The 17,906-nt window shown below is 33.9% G+C and overlaps 2 protein-coding genes and 1 long non-coding RNA gene across 4 annotated transcripts in view; 2 read left to right on the forward strand and 1 right to left on the reverse strand.

Annotated features, from left to right (window-relative positions):
* The first annotated feature begins 15 nt into the window (after nucleotides 1-15).
* Nucleotides 16-3,391, forward strand: LOC138324925 (centromere protein K-like). Its single transcript, XM_069270176.1, has one exon. It carries the CDS (start codon nucleotides 173-175, stop codon nucleotides 983-985), a length of 813 nt encoding a protein of 270 aa, XP_069126277.1. The 5' UTR covers nucleotides 16-172; the 3' UTR covers nucleotides 986-3,391.
* A 1,797-nt stretch (nucleotides 3,392-5,188) lies between these two features.
* The window catches only part of LOC138324926 (importin-13-like), a 41,013-nt gene continuing 28,295 nt past the window's right edge, over nucleotides 5,189-17,906 (reverse strand). For both annotated transcript variants that reach the window (XM_069270177.1, XM_069270178.1), the window contains exons 24-29: nucleotides 13,249-13,301; nucleotides 12,910-12,976; nucleotides 12,405-12,463; nucleotides 11,836-11,925; nucleotides 10,904-11,085; nucleotides 5,189-10,113 (exon numbers count right to left, since the gene is read on the reverse strand). In XM_069270177.1, the coding sequence (XP_069126278.1) occupies nucleotides 10,005-10,113; nucleotides 10,904-11,085; nucleotides 11,836-11,925; nucleotides 12,405-12,463; nucleotides 12,910-12,976; nucleotides 13,249-13,301 (560 nt within the window). In that variant the 3' untranslated portion in view covers nucleotides 5,189-10,004. The remainder of the gene's footprint in view (nucleotides 10,114-10,903; nucleotides 11,086-11,835; nucleotides 11,926-12,404; nucleotides 12,464-12,909; nucleotides 12,977-13,248; nucleotides 13,302-17,906) is intronic.
* On the forward strand, nucleotides 15,164-17,080 carry LOC138324927 (uncharacterized). The gene is made up of 3 exons (XR_011208705.1): nucleotides 15,164-15,244; nucleotides 15,921-16,001; nucleotides 16,544-17,080. It is a non-coding gene; the product is annotated as an uncharacterized lncRNA (long non-coding RNA).

Raw genomic sequence — 17,906 nt, forward strand, 5'->3', positions numbered from 1 at the left:
TTCGCCGGTGCTACTTCCGGTCTAAACAGGAAGCGCGAAAAGATGAATGACAGAATCCTTAGAAGGAGTTGTGTAGCTTTTTTTTTTGTTATAATTATACCTTAACAACGATGTGTGTAAGCATTGTGTAAAATGCCAACACCACAAACTTGTTTTTCTTCCCATTTGAACTATGGCTAGTTTTCCGGACGAGGATCTAATGGCAAAAACATATTCAAAAATGCAAGAAGTTGAAGAAACTTTTGCAAAGCTTGAAAAAGCTGCTGTACGACCTATTTCAGTCCTAGCTGATCATGAGGATGCAGAAAGAAATAGTGATCTGTCAGTGTTGTCACCAGAAATTCTCAACCCGAAATTGAAAAGAATCAATGCTGAATTAGATGTTTTACGTGACTCACCAGTAGTTTGTGTTTCTGAAGATGAAGATGTACAATTTGAATTGTTTACAAAAGAGCTTGAGAAGGATATTTTAGAATTACAAGAAACATATTCATTTGTGTGTGGACAAACTAAAGATATTGATAATATAATCAGAAAAGAAGAAGAAATTCTGGACCAGAATAAAAGTGTATCGGAAATGCTTCAGAAGAAACTTCAAAATCCAGAGGAGGAGCATCCATCAGACAGTCGCAATGAGGACATCTATAAAAAAATACAAAAAGGGGAAAAGTATTTGAGGAAGGTCATGCAGAAGCTTGCATCATTTGTTGATAAACATTTTCCTTTACCGTCACAGGAGGTATTTTCAGAACAAATGAAAAAGTTAAGATCTGCGGACCGAAAATTTAAATTGCACGATATGATATCCTTGAAACAGATTTTAGAACAACTCATGAACAAATGTGTTGATGACCCAAGTGATCCTTATGTTACCATCGATCATCAGTTTTGGCCACCCTACATTGAACTGTTGGTCACATGTCAGATCGCACTTCGACATCCAGACAACAAAGACAGAATCAAATTATCCCCATATCATCTCTAATAGTTGCTTGTTCACCTGTTTTAGGTTCACCTGTAGACATGAATTGACTTGATCCATAGATTAAATAATATGATATTATTTTATTATAATGTCTTCAATAAACAGCTGTAATATTAGGTTTATTGACAGTCAATATTGACCACAAACAAGATTGTGGTGTTAATATTTGTGAATATCAAGAACATTATTTATTATGAATTTTTATGTTAATATGATTATATTTTACACTATTTAAGTGGTTCAATAAGTTGAGACAATTACAAATATGTTAATACCAAGACTTTTTGTGGATTAAATAGTAAACAGTTAAACTTGTATCTTTTAGAATATAAATCTTTAGCTTTCCGTCTGAAAATTTAAAAGAAGACATTTGTGTGTGAAACTATTAAGGTCAAAGTTAAACTAATTCTCAATTATTTTTCCACCATTTCTTTTCAGTGTAAAACATTATAATTTAAGAGTTTAAATATGAGCAAGTTTGATTTTTACCTTTATAAAACATTAGAATTTGAATAATGTGGTTACAGATCAAGTAGAAAGGGAATGTGCGATTAATCACTGATTTACTAAGATTAGAAATATTAATAATTGCTCATACTTGAGATTCATAAATTTAAAATAATTTATATTAGAATGTAATAGCAAGGGAAGTAACTCTAAGTTATGGACCTGAAAGTGACCATTTGCAGATCAGGGAAGGCCAAGTGCTGGAATTGAATGCAAATATAATGGAAAAGAAACAGAACACAAGCTATATGTCAAATAAATATGCAGCTAAAAAAAAAGGAAAAAATTAAATATTTTGTTGAAATGTCAAATTGTTGAAGACAAGCTAGCTAAATATTATCATAATATCATTTTTCTTCACAAAAAATGTAATGTGATGATTGTGTAAAGATTAAGAGGTAAATTTCTTAAATTATTTATATTACAGAAAATACTGTCTGCAATATACATTATTCAACAATATGAATTTTGTACTCATATGTTTTAAAAATTGATCTGTGGAAATTAACATATATGCATGATCATGATCAATATATTGATATTGAATCACCTGGTATGATGAATCATAATGCAACATCAGAAGGTTGTGTAATTTTCTAAGTTAATGAAATATTTGCTTTTGAACTAGGTTTCTGTATTTTTATCACATACACAGCATAATTACCTAGATATAAGCTGAGTATAGTTCACAATTAATATATAAAGAAGCCCATAGCTTGAATTGTACTTGTGCCATGCTTGTGACTCTAGCTGTGAAGAATTTGAATTTTTCTACAACAAGAAAGGGCAAGTTTATTTGTTAAGTCTTATTAAGCTCCCCCAATGGAGTGGGGAACTTATCATGTAGTTTGCTCCGTTTCTTATTCTTCTTGCTCTTCTTTTTCCGTTGCAACTTTTTAATTGACCATTTTCTCGAAAACTATAGGTCGGATCGCCAAGAAATTTTCTGAGGTCATTTCTGGATACCTGCAGATGTATCGAATGGTTTTTTTCATGTTCATTTTTTTCCGACCAGCATCCAAGATGGCTGCCACAACCTTTCATTGTTCAAAATTGATCTGCTTTTAGATATTTAACTGCTGGTCCAATTTGCCTGGAATTGGGTTCAATATGTAGTTTAAACCAGATTATAAATTTTTAAAGTGAAAAATACCATAATTATGAGTAAGAAGACAAATTTTGTGACTGTTTCAAATTGTCTAAAAACCAGTAAGAGTTATCTTCCTTTATTCACTGGTCAGCAGGGATCTGTTTTAGGTCCAAGTTCATTTTTGTTGTATTTTCTAAGTTGTGGATCATACTGTTACTAGTGACATGAAACTAACTTGAGGTCATTTTTTGGGGCAACTTTTGCAGACCAGGAATCAAGATGGCTGCCACGGCATGCAATTGGTCAAAATTGAACAAAAAGTAACATGGTTGATACACAAATCTAATACAATTATAGGCATTGATGTGCCTAATATATTAGTAATTTTAATTGATGTGACTTGTCAAAAAGCATTTTTCTTCTGCGAAATCAAATTTATTTACCTGTTAAACAATGTCAGTCATCATTCAGGGGAGGTGGCTCTTGTCAAATTAGGCTCTGTCGTGATTGGGGGAACTTAATGTGACGACAATGTCACAATTAGATCTTGTTTGATATCAAGGATGGCTCATTTAAAGATGTTACCCTAAGTTTACTAATTAAGGATAAATGCAGTACTGAAAAAAATCTTAGTTAAGGATACTTATGTGCAAATAAGGAGGGGCATACTTGAGGATACCATGCAGTACTTTCGGTGTGGGAGGGAGGAGGTTTAGTTTTAAAGAATATATTGTACAAGGGAGAGAATTATTGAGGATACTTAAAAAGTATGAGAGGAATTGTTTGAGTATGTTAAGAAGAGGATTATTTGAGAATCATAACATAACGAAAGGTTAGCATTAATGTCAAATATTGAGTGATGCCCATTGTAGTTATGCTCAATTGATAAATAGTGCCTTTGTTTATACTTGTTGTACACATGTACATGTTTGGTTGTACACATGTACATGTGTAGTTGTACACATGTTCATGTGTATAAGTCTAGCTCACATAGTGTTCTACCCACAGTGTTCAAGCTACATTGCATAGCTCTTGTAGTAAAATGTGTTCATTAAGTCTTCAATCTCAATTACATAGTATACTTAGTTCTTAAAGTGAACAGTCGGGCAAGGATGTCTAGAGTCGGTAAAAATGGTGTGAATATATCCAGTATAATTTCTTATGAAATAGAAAAATAAAATCTCTCGCCAAAATTTGTCTCCGTGCGAAGAAATTAATTTAAAGTATAGGAATCCTAAAACGTCCTCCCGGCTGACTATGTCCGTGGTTACATTTACACGCAGCCTCGCTTTCAATGCTTTCAACTTTCCTTTACTTTAATGGTCAGAACTGGGAAACGTAAGCAGAACTTGGCCATCGTATTAATATGTGAGAACTTTTGGAAGGCCAATGAACGCATTTAGACTGGTTTTCTTTGCCCGACTATTCACTTTAAATATGTTTAGATATGACAGCTTTTTGTAGTCTGTTTTTATACTAGTACTGTAACAGTAAAAGTAAAATATGAAAACTTTACAGCATTAGTGTGCTGTAAATTTCCTTCATGATATTGTTGTTTAATAAAGCATTTTCAGAATTTTTCAAATTTTTTGATTATTTTTTGCAGTTCAATTATATATTACAATACTTCAGCTGACTTACCACAATTTGCCATATATGGTATGGTTCCAACAACAATAAAATTGTTTCCACAAAGGAGTTTGTATAATAATGGCATTAAAACATAGAATATAAGATTCCTGTAGTACTTTCCAAGAAATAAATGTAACAAACTTCATTTGTCAATTAAGATCCAAAATGGCCACAGCACCTGTCAGCCAAGTTGTTTTCTGATTGATAAAAAAAAATGCAATATTCAATTTCATTACTGGGACCCAGTGTTCTCCCTTAAGGATTTTTTCCTCCTGGTCCTAAGGACCGACTGACCCTAAAAGTTACTGGTCCTGACTGAAAGTTACCCGTCCTTACAAAGTTACAATTCATCCTTGTAGTTTATATAATTAATAGCAAAGTAATAGTTTTACTTACATAATATATCTGCATATCCAGATTAGTATTGTAGGCTCAACAAAGTTGAATGAAAACCAGAATATTACGAAAATTTGTTTTGTACAATTTGAATTTCGGCTTTTTTACAATTCTACTGCCATCTTTGTTTTATATCTTCTATCTGGAAGTTGCCGGTCGAAGGACAAGCTACATGGTAAAAATTGTCTGCCCGACTATTAAGTTGTTGGTCATGGGCAGACAGACAAGCGTTAATTTCAAACGCTGCAGTGGGACCTATGTTACTTATCAAATTTCAGACAGGTCCTTTCTCTAGTCAGCAATTTCCGAGAAATAGATGTGACAAACTTCCACTGTCAAAATTCAGGATGGTTTTCCCAAAATGAGGTATGTGCACCTATGGTCAAATGAGATCATGATCATTATATTTGAAAAAGAGCCATGAAAATAGCAACAAGGAATTTCAACTTTTCAAAATCCAAGATGGCTGTTTGTCGGCCATCTTTAATCTGATTTGCCAATCTGAAAAGTAGTGGTATTACAAGAATTGTTTCTATAACGAAAGACCTAATAGCCCGCAAAAACTGAACAAAAACATATTCATGTTTGGATGACATTTTAATCAATGAGGTTTTAGGTTCAATATTTTAACAATTCTAGTACATACAAACAAATTGCAGCGACACTTGAGAAAAATAATGAACGTCTCGTATTACTCATTACTGTTCCACTTCCTTGATTACATGAGCTCATACAGAAGTGGAAACCCAACATGTAAAGAAAATCTTCATAAGTGGTAACAACAGTAAAGTCTGTTATCAATGGTGACATGTACAGTATAAATGTACTTTACAAGTATCTGAGACAAAGTTCACTTACAATTACCGGTAGTTATCACACATGCAGTATCCATAGCTACAATTACTCATTTACTGACAATTACTTATTCATTATCAACAGTGAATTACACACATCTAGTATCCATGGTAAACAATTTTCAACACTGTATTAAAAGTTCAAGATTCAAAGGTAACAGGTATATTATTACAGAAATTTTGTACAATGTGTACAATATATATGGAGGTTTCGAGATCCGATTACGACGTGGGTAAGGTACAAATTACTGTTGATTAGTCGCACCTTCCGTTGATTATGACGTCATAAAATTCACGTTAAGTGATGGCGTCATAATCACCGGAAGGTGGTACTATGACGGTAAATTGTACTTTACTCACGTGGTGATGGGATGTTGAAACCGCCATATTGAGGTTTTAAGTCATAAAGACAAACGCAAATGAGAAAGATTGTTTAGTTATTTCTTGCAGTTCTTTCAATAGAATGTTTTTGTATGCTCTCTCTCTCTCTTTTTCTCTCTCTCTCTCTCCCACTACCCTAATTTTCCTCCTTTACTTATTCTGTATATTATTTGGGTTTGATAAGTGACAAGAGTTAACAGGTGCCTGACCTTACGTTTCACACTCAGACCAATACCACTCCGGCACTCGCATAATACTCTGTGTACAAAATCTGATTGATAGTTGTCATTTGAAAGTGATATGGAACCCTTATATACACAATTAAGGTTACATACCAGGATGAATTCAAAGAACAACAGTAGTGATATTTTCTTCTGAATATTCACAAATCAAATTATATTATAATTTATTGACATAATTAGTGACATAGTCATACTATAATTAAACCTCACAAATAAATATTCAATATTTACTATGAACAGTATCACATCTTCAAACAATTTAGACAGGCAAATATTTGGAACTTTTCAATATTTACATCAACACATGATAGAACTGCTGGATGATTTTGGCGTAATAACCAACTATATACAATGTATATACTTCTTCTAGTCAGCACTTAAAATTGATCACAACAGCTAGTACATAGCTACTGGTGTAGTGGAAAAGGAAACTACACTTCTGATGACTAAGCGTCCTCAGAAATGATATAAATAGCCTTTTCTGCTACAACAATTCTGTCTTTGCATATTACAGAGTTATCTGCCCTTGCGGGTAGGTATTGACTTTGGCATCATGTGATTGTGAGTGACCATGTCATATTTTTTGAAAAAATTGACGCGAGCTTTGCTCACAGGATAGTAACGTCACAATCGATATCTTCCTGCAAGGGAGATTACTCTGTAATATGTAAAGACAGAATAGCTACGCATCAGCATACTGGTAAAATATACAAAAAGAAAAAAATCACAATGCACACAAAAATCTCCTTCATAAAGACATCTTTATCAAATGCAACAAACTTTGTAAATTGATATCAAACAACTATACATTCAGTAGGTTTTATCAAACACACACAAAATATGCTGTACAAAGAGAAAATACAGGTCCTTATCAAGAACTATGAATGATTCATCACACATGGATTTTAGTCATGAAAACCCTACCAAGTTAAAATTACAGCAGCCTTCAATCGCCAGGGTGCCTGACCTCTCCTTGTACATGGCACTCCCACAATGTTTCTTGAGATTAAAACCAGTGTTCTCCCAGTGTTCTTCCTGCTGGTCCTAAGGACCGACTGGCCCTAAATGTTACTGGTCCTAAGGACCGACTGGCCCTAAATGTTACTGGTCCTAAGGACCGACTGGCCCTAAATGTTACTGGTCCTGACTGAAATTTATTGGTCCTCACAATGTTACGCTGTAGTTTATATAATTACAATGCACTAGCAAAGTAATACTTTTACTTACAAAATATATCCGTATATCCGGTATCATGTGCTCCCAACAAAGTTGACTGAAAACCAGAATATTATGAAAAAAAATTTGTACAGTTTGATCTCAACCTTTCTACAATTCTACTACTACATTTTTGTTTCATATATCCTCTATCTGGACCAATAATATTCCTGGTCAAAGGACCAGCTACACGGAAAAATTGTCTGCCCGGCTATAAAGTTGCTGGTCACGGGCAGACGGACCAGCGTTAATTTCGAATGCCGATTACAACAGAGATTCTCCATATAAATGTTTACTGGTTATTTTGTTGAGCGCCGATGTTTGAAGAATATTAAACCTTTCAGCAATATTTTTGCTGATAATTCTTTAGAGTTACAATATTGTAGCTGATTGCTGATGAGTGGCCTGTCCATGACACACTCATAAGTTCCTTGTTGGGGTGAAAAAATCCTGTCACAAAACTTTTTTTTTTTTGCACATACAATATAACCGCAATAATTTTTTTATTATCTTTCTTTGGGAACATCCTAACAACAACTTCTTACTTAAAACTTTGTGATTTTATCATTACAGATGTGGGACAATATTCCATCAACATATTTATACAGTATGTATTCTGTTTTCATTTGAAACATTTTTTTTTAGCAAATTCAAAAATTTCAACAGATTCAAGAACAGTACCAAGTTATAGAACTGCTTAGTATATCATATAGTTATATATTATGCTTTCAGATCTCAAATTAATAATCTCACCCATCCATAGACAGCCAACATGATCACAAATAATCTCACATCCCATAGACAGCCGACATGATCACAAATAATCTCACATCCCATAGACAGTCGACATGATCACAAATAATCTCACACTTCCATAGACAGTCGACATGATCACAAATAATCTCACATCCCATAGACAGCCGACATGATCACAAATAATCTCACATCCCACAGACAGCCAACATTATCACAAATAATCTCACATCCCACAGACAGCCGACATGATCACAAATAATCTCACATTCAATAAACAGCCAACATTATCACAAATAATCTGACATCCCATTGACAGTCGACATGATCACAAATACTCTCAAACATCCCATAAACAGCAACGTGATCACAAATAATCTCACATCCAATAGACAGCCGACATGATCACAAATAATCTCACATCCCACAGACAGCCGACATGATCACAAATAATCTCACATCCCACAGACAGCCGACATGATCACAAATAATCTCACATCCCATAGACAGCCGACATGATCACAAATAATCTCACATCCCATAGACAGCCGACATGATCACAAATAATCTCACATCCCACAGACAGCCGACATGATCACAAATAATCTCACATTCAATAAACAGCCAACATTATCACAAATAATCTCACATCCCATAAACAGCAACGTGATCACAGATAATCTCACATCCCATAAACAGCCAACGTGATCACAAATAATCTCACATCCAATAGACAGCCAACATGATCACAAATAATCTCACATCCCATTTAGATAGCTCATAATAGATTCTTTATATACTGTAATCACAATAGAAGCAGTATTGCTTTTTTAACAATGCGAGGTATATGTTATAACCTTAACCTCAGACAACAGAACACAGCTTATAACTTCAAAGTCATAGGTCATGATCACAGTCATATCATAGAGAAGTGTTCCGTTTTGATTTGAAGAACAAGTACAAGACAAAACATATAAAAGATGTAAGGTAAATGGATATAAAAATTTCTTGGTTTGAAAATTTCTTTCTTTATTTTTTTAAAGACATATAGAATGTCATCTTTAAATATTAATTTTATCGATATGATATCTTAGATTATCACAGGACCTAATTTTCACTAATTAAATACAACTAAGGTATAGAGGGCCTGTATTGCTCACCCGGCTTTTTAAGTCTGACCATATTTTCCGTTTCCCTATTTACTCAGACCATATCCCTCCATACCTTGGGGACCTAGACTAAAAGTTTATACAAATTCTTTCCTTGCTATAGCAGAGTTTCAAAGTATTCGCAACACATCACCCTATTGGGACCATCCCTACTAACCATGGGGGCCAGGCTCATGGTTTATATGAAATCAGTCCCTATTGGACCCAGCCCCTCTTGCCCTTTAGGGCACCAGTCTCATGGTTTAAACAAAATTGATTCCCCTCCTCCTAAGGGCACTTTCGGTAAGAGTTGGCAATAATTAACCCACTCAGTCATTTTCAACTGACGACTGAAGATGTGCCATGACGTAAGTTCACAGGCCCTATATGTTTGAAGTATGGTACGGTAAGTCTTTAAAGTACAGACCATACCCTGCCCTCCTGATCTAAATATAGCAACAATACTACAATAAACCTAATGTCAGTCAGAAGGGTGTTATAACCTAAACCCTTTTCATAGCAACTCTGTTGCTTAGGAGACATGGTGTTCGTTGACAGGTGACACATACTTTCCATACACTCCATCTGCCATAGCCTGCTACTACCTTGGACAGATAGTCGCTCCATATTAACATGCAGTCAAACAAAGCACTGCTGGCGTTTGGCAACAAACATTGTCCCAAACTCGCCACCTGTCGTAGCACTGCTGTTACCTTGGTAACCCACTTTGTCCTAAACTCGCTGCCTTTCATAGCCTGCTGTTACCTTGGTAACAACCTTTGTCCTAAACTCCTCCTCCTGTCATAGCATTGCTGCCGCTTGGGCGACATATTCTGTCCCAAACAGACCTCTGCACTTCAGTGTGAACTCTTTTACCAGTTCTCTCACCTTCCTTTTATTCATTCTTTCCCTAAAATCATAAACGTTTGAAAAATTTTTAAATCATAAAGGATCGCTGAAGGTTACTAGGCATATTTACCTATCAATTAATTATATGAAAAACAAAAGAAACATATTTCAAATGGTTGTACAGTAGGAAAACTTAAAGATGCTCCACTGCCGGCAGATCATAAATGATATTCATCAAATGAACATTAATTGGTGTTTAATCGAGTATATATATGTCTAATTAACACAAAAAATAATATAAAATAGTTCATTATGCCTTTGGTGCATGTGCACTGAGTACTTCATTCCATATAGGATATAATGTCACAGATTTTTTTCGGGATGCAATTAACTATTTTTTATATTTTTAACTTAAAATAAAATTAGAAGCTCAAACTTTGCAATGGTGGTAATGGTGTAAAGTAAGTAACTTAAGAACTGAAGAAAAAAATCGCCTGCTCCTGTTTTTGCTAGCGAAAATTTGCCATTTGTCAGCGGTGGAGCATCTTTAAGAATTTCAAATTATGCATCATATGCTCAATCAGATGAGGTCCTATTTTCTCTTTGTAACACCAAAATGACGTTATAACAGAAAGCAAATTAAAGTGTATACCTACCCTCCGACGTTTTTGACAAATACACCCTTTTCTCTTTGAAGCCTGCTCTACTACCCCAAGATGACGTTTTAACAGAAGGGAAATTAAAGTACACATACCTCCCAATGTTTTTGACAAATACACCCTTTTCTCTTTGAAGCCTTCCCTACTACCCCATAATGACGTTTAACAGAAGGGAAATTAAAGTACACATACCTCCCAATGTTTTTGACAAATACATCCTTTTCACTTTGTGAGACCCGTGTGGAGGGATAGCCCTCTCGTTCCACCATCTCGTTCAGCCATTTGTTTAAATTCTGTCGGAAGTGTTTACTGAGTGTGAAAACGATGTCTGCTATGTGTTCTATAACACCTCGGGATCCTTCACCACCGATAGCCTGTAAATAACAACACATCTTCATTGTAAATTACAAACATTTTTACATTATTACATTTAGCCTTTTAAGCATTATGAAAATATTGTCAATGATGAAGTGCATTTCACATACCGCAAATACAACAAACTTTTTTCCCCAAGGTCTTTACATATCTGATTTAAAAAACTTTGTCAATAAAAAGTTACATAACCTTCATCCTCTATAATCCAGGGGTTCTGATCATTTAAGATCTCTACACCCCTGGACTATCTCATAGTAAAATTGGAGGCAACAGAACAGGTAATTTAGTCGTTTGATGAACGTGTGCATCAAAAGAATTGTATAATGGTACAAAGTGGTTGACTGTGTGGCTTTGATACTGGGCATAGCTCTCTCTGTAGTCTTCAACAGGAAATCTTTGCAGGCCTGTGATTGGTTCAGCTGTTTTCCACTGAGCTGCCTTCAATTTTACTATGAAATAGTCATAGGGTATAGAGATCGTAAGTGATTGGAACCCCTGGAGTATCGAGGATGTATAACTTTAAACTATGTCCAAGGCAATGGAAATAACACAGAACTTTGTCCAAGACAATATTTATGAATGACATACTCTTAGAATATTGTTCAAGATAATGTAATATTCAAGTGCTTTGTCCAATATCATGGACATACCCTTAGCACTTTGTACAATGACAATGTACATACCCTAAACATTTTGTCCAATGACAATGTACATACCCTTAACACTTTGTACAATGACAATATACATACCCTAAGTACTTTGTCCATAAGGACATGCCCTTCGGTTTCCACCACTTGCTTCATCACCGGACATTCTGGTGCATTACTGATAAACTCATTCTGAAGAACACAGAAAATTCTTATGTTGATATATATCTCCTCTATGTAGTCATTGAACACATTCATCACAGAACAGGTCAAAATTACACACTTTTAATGAAGCATCTGATCAGTTATACAGTATCTATTATGAAGTGTTGGTGGCACATTCATTCCATCTAGTTCAGTAAATGGTAAACTTGAATTGATATATTACTTCACATATAGGGTTTGTATATGTTGTATTTTCATACTAATGAGTACCTGGTATTCAGAATTTAAACATTGCATTTGAATTTCAATCATATATATCTGGTTTGACTATTTCTGCCGGATAATTGTCTTTTAATGAAATTGAAATGTTCTGGTTTTTGAATGACTTGATACTTGTCTTCACTAACCAAATACTGGTAAAATCTGCATAAAACTAGATCATCCTTCATAGTAGAGAAATCATTTAAATTATGACTGGCTTAATTTGTAATATACCCCCAACTTACAAGAAATGAGCAGGCTGACTTTACAGTGGTGTGTTCTGGTAAACATATTGCCTGGATTCCTGTAAAGAAAGCAAAAAATAATGACTGGATGTAATTTTTCTCCAGTTATATATACAATGTAGATAAATTGTGGATCTATATGCCATTGGATATTTAACCAATTAGCTGAGTAACAAGAGGCACTTCACCCTTGGAAACCCCGTGTCCAAACTTCACTAAGCTCTGTTTATAGACCGTAGGCTGATTAACATGCGTAACCGGCGATGGAGTTACTTGAAATTCTCCAAATTCTGTTTCCCCCTTTAAATGACTACTAACATCCATAACAACATCCTATACAAATGCATGAAATTTTATTCATTAAATATTTAGAAATGATGAGGATATATACCATTATAAGCAGATCATGGAAATTTAAATATAAAACTGCTTTTTTATAAAGTTGCAAAACTATTAACCCACATAAATAACCAGCCATGCAGTGTTTAACAACAACGGTACTCACCTGCGTGGAACAGACCAGGAATGTTACAGGTACCATCAAACACAAGCTGTTTATTCTTCTTAAGAACCTGTAATACACCAAAAAATAACATACCTTAAAATGAAATCTTGATATTATATAATGAACTAGATCATCTTTGTCGTAATTCTCAGTCAAAAACTGATTACATTAAAATACATTGCTGTATTTTCTGAATTATAAGCTGATACGTTTTCCATGGAAATCTGGAGTGCAGGTTATATAATCTAGTGATACACAAGAAATAAATAGATCATTTTGCTACAATTACTGGCCAGAATTCAATATCACTTTAGAAATAGAATCAAGAATTGTTCTCACCTGAGCCATGAATGCCATAAAAGCTTCTATAACATCTGTGTAGTTATGGACACCTGAAATAGAGGGAAGTATTCAGATGTGTATCATATGACAAAATCCAGACTGGCCTTCAACACAATGATGAATGGGTAAACGATTATGCTGTGTATCACAAGGTACATAGCCATATGATACACATTGTTGAGATACAAAGGACATGATATGATATCAGCACGAGTCTTGGATAATTCAAACTTCTTTAAGAATCTGGTTGGTCATCAAACATCTGCATAGTTAATCAAGTACTACACAGGTAAAAGTGCCACGCATGTAAATCATGCGTGGCAATTTTCATGTGATTTTCACATGAATCTCATGCGTAAATCATATGATTTTTTGACACGCATGATTTTCGCATGAAAATTTCATGTCATTCTCATATGATTGTCATGCGATTTACATGTCATTTATTTCACACATGAGAATCGCATGATTTCTATTTACATGTGAAAAACATGCGTATGATACATATGAATATCACATGAAATATTTTACATGTCAGAATCATTACTGAATTTTCATCCGATTTTTGTTAAATTTTCAACTTTTCCTAAATTTTGATATTTTCACTCTTTTGCAATATCTCATGTCATTTTTCAGTATATTCTATAAAATCTGTTTTCTCGTTAACTGATTGAGTGTTAGAGACTATATTGTATGGGCGGTATGTGCTCTTGATTCGTGCGAGGCAACTAAAAAAATCCAGATATATATATTAAGTACATACCCGCGTCATGTTCTGAAAATATCTTCCAAAAAAGTCCAAAATGATTACATCAAAACTCCACACGAAAATAGGAACAAAATTTAAACACTTTTGAGAATAGATTTTTAAAGAAACGAGAACTTGTTGTCATGAAAGTGATACCAAATATTGCTTTTGTGTAAATATGAAACCGGCCCTATAAAACAAATATAGGCCTAAGTTATATGTAAGTGTATACATTTAGATGCGTCATATTTGAAAAATATTAAAAAAAAAAAAAAAAAAAGTGGTTACATTAAAACTCCACACGAAAATTAGGATCAAAACATATCTTTGAGAACAGATTTTAATGAACCAAGACATGAAATTGATACCAAATATTGCTTTTGTGTAAAAATAAGTCCGGCCGTATGATTTTTTTTTTTTTTTTTTTACTTTCCAAATATAACTTAATGCAACATTTTAAAAATATTTTAATAACAGCCATATAACTGCATTTGATATATATATACATGTAACTGTATTCAATTTTTTTGGTATCCCGAGCTAGAATATATGAGGATTTAAATTCTAATTAGCCATTAGGAACCATATCTGTCAGCAATATTTGATCTAATACAAAGGGACGGATGTAGACTGATTTTTTTAATTCAAAAGCAAATTGCAAAATATTCAAATTATGGTCATGTTTAGGATTTGAACAGTGAACTTAATTTTGTGTCCTTTAGAAATAACCTGAAAATATATAAATAGGCTACCATTCAGTATAACATTACAATTGCAAATATGCATTAAAAATTATAATGGAAATATCCTTGTCAATTTCTAGATCTAATTATAAATATTTGGTGGTCACTGATCATGGCTTCAAAGCCAACTTTCCGCCGGGATAGGATGGGATCCCGGACTTGCACAACACTGTGACGTTTCTGACGTCACTTAACATTCTAACAACTGGAATCAAGTGTATTCCGGACATATCTATCTACATCAAAAATAATACTCGCTGATTTTATTTCAGCCAATAAAGTTAGGTTCTTTTTTAAAATAATTCTTAAAGATAAGTAGCAATTAAAAGGATTATTATTTTTCAATCTAATAATTGAAAAATGTCGGTATATCTTCACGTAATATGCTATCCGGATTATGTCGTTTCGGAAATTACACCATCCCAGAACCGATCGCAAAGGACGCTGACAAACGGACTTGACGAATGTTGACAGCAGTTGAATAACAGCTGAACAATACATGGTAAGTTGTACTGGATGAGGCATATAGGGCCTAACCCGTTGTAAGTCAGCTTAACAGTTTTTAATTAGAATCACAATGCTTGTTTTTTTTTAATAATGGTGATCAGAACACGCAGTCAGTGATGAGCCACTGTCACTCGCGATCGGCATCAGTTTAACTAAAAAAATACAGTGTGTCGTTGCAACATTACAAAATAAATATAGGCATGCAAAATCAAACTGTTATGCTCAAAATGTTAGGAAGTAATACAATACCATGAATACATGAGATAAATCTGGAGTCAGAATTAATCAGGTCGTTTCGGTGCCGAGTTGTACAGTTACTAGGTGCCTACATGTAAGTCGTTTCGGTACAAAGGGAGTCGTTTCGGTACAAGCGAGAGTCATTTCGGTACATTAGTTATTAATGTACCGAAATGATTGTAAGCTATTTGGCGTATAAAATAAATACTGTTAATTAGTGTTAAAGTTATTTATTTGTATAAAGCTTTAGTTGGAATATTACCGGTTTATGATATTTTGAAACAATATTTTAAATGGGCGATACGCATTGATACATTAGATAAGTTTTATTGAAGTTTCATAGAAATTTGTCTTCTTAATCAATGTTATTACTTATGTAATCCTTTTTTGAATTTTTTTTTCGAAAAAAATGAACATGGTTGTTGATTTTTTAGGTTGATACCACCGATGTAATCTCCAGCTCCTGTGACAGACAGAGAAGGCTACAATACAGGACAATTTAATTTCCATTCAAGGTAAATAATATATATTGCCTGATGAATTAATCAATAAGCAAACATTCAAGTGCAGACCAATCTTTTTGTGAAAATTTGCTTTAGTAAAGTGATAGCACTGTACAGAGCTACATTTTAGGTTCTACACTTTTATGAGGCAAGCATACCAACAAAAAAAGGAATATCTGACTGACATCCATGAAAACAGGTTAAAAAATATTTCAATAACATAAAATTGAAACTTACATAAATAGTTTGAGTCAGTGGTTTTCAAGTGGGTCTGTCAGGTTTAGGCAAAGAAACAATATTTTATTTTAGGCCTAACTGATAAACATATGGCATATATCAAGGGGCCCTGCTTAAGTTAGAGTCTGATATATCCTTATTGTGGGTCAGTCATTTATCAGGGCCCTTCCTGACTTTCCAGTTTTCTAGTTGTGCATGCATGTACATACATGTGCTGATTATGCCTTTGTGTTACCGGTAATTATTGTTCATCCGTGAAATTTAATAGATTATTGTACAATGCCCTATGTAATATTTTCCCATTTTGATTTTTACAGTGAAAGGAAACATGAAAAGAGGCAAGCAACTGGAGGAGCTGAAAAACTGCAAAATTGTGAAGCTGTGTTATGCAAGTTACAGCATTTATTGATCAATAATAGGTAGAATGCAAATGGTTCAGATGTCATCAATGGATCAGCTCATCATCCAGAAAGTTGATCATGGGAACTTGAACTGGCATTGACATGAAAACAGTTTAATTTGAAAAGGACATTTTCAATGAAACCAACTTGTTAGGATCACAAGCCTTGTTGGAAAAAGTGTTTTTATCCCACAACAAAAGACTGAACATTTATATCAACTGGAAGACAGGAAATGGACTTTGATATCCAGTAGTGAATCTAGTGTTGAAATAATAAGGCAAAAGGCATAGATAGTTGAAAGCTTAATGTGTCACACTTATAGACTGACAATTTAACTACATATAAAATGTTGTATATGTTATTTAGGATATTCAAGGAGAATTAATTTTGTTTTACAGTGTATCTTTTGATTGTTTGTGCATAATCAAATTGAAATGAATAATTTTCATCTTATCTGATGAGTTTTTGTCTGTTCCTTAAATTACATTTTGATATAATTTGAGATTTGACATAGGATTGTATTGCTAAGTTACAATAACATAATGCGAGATATGTCATTTGACATGGAATGCGTACTTGTTATATATAGTACATTTCTAGAGAAGTTCTAGAACAATTGTAGACTTTTTCTGATCATCATGATAGAATGTCTAGACATGGGACATATAATTTACAAATCTTTTTTGTATTTTACATACATAATTTGATTAATTTATTACAAATGTAAAATGCAAGAGAATAGATTACACTATATGACATAATTTACATGTGTGATATGCATCCCCATTCACATATATACAATACATGTGAAAAACATGCGTGGCACTTTTCGGCTGATTTACATATGATATAATTTACATGCGTACAACGCATGTGATACGCATGATTTACATATGTGGCTACACATGATTTACGCATGTGGAATTCTACGCATGAGAATCATGCGAAAAACGCATGATTCTCATATGAATTTTACGCATGAGATACAGGTGTGCTCTTTACAGCTCAAATACGCATGAAATTTTCGCATGAGAATCATGCGTTTTTCACATGTATTTCATGCGTGGCACTTTTGCCTGTGTAGAAATTAGAAATATCAAACAATTTGTATGCTAAAACAAAAGATTTATAGTTTGTCAGATTGCTCCATCCCTAACCCCATAATGGCTGTTCACAACCTCTCTGAAATCAATATATCTTTTAGCTGTCCACAACCTCTCTGAAATCAATATAACTTTCTCTGAGAACCCATGGGACCTGAAAATAACCTATCCCTGCT

The sequence above is a fragment of the Argopecten irradians genome, chromosome 6, assembly GCF_041381155.1.
Source record: "Argopecten irradians isolate NY chromosome 6, Ai_NY, whole genome shotgun sequence".
NCBI lineage: Eukaryota > Metazoa > Mollusca > Bivalvia > Pectinida > Pectinidae > Argopecten > Argopecten irradians.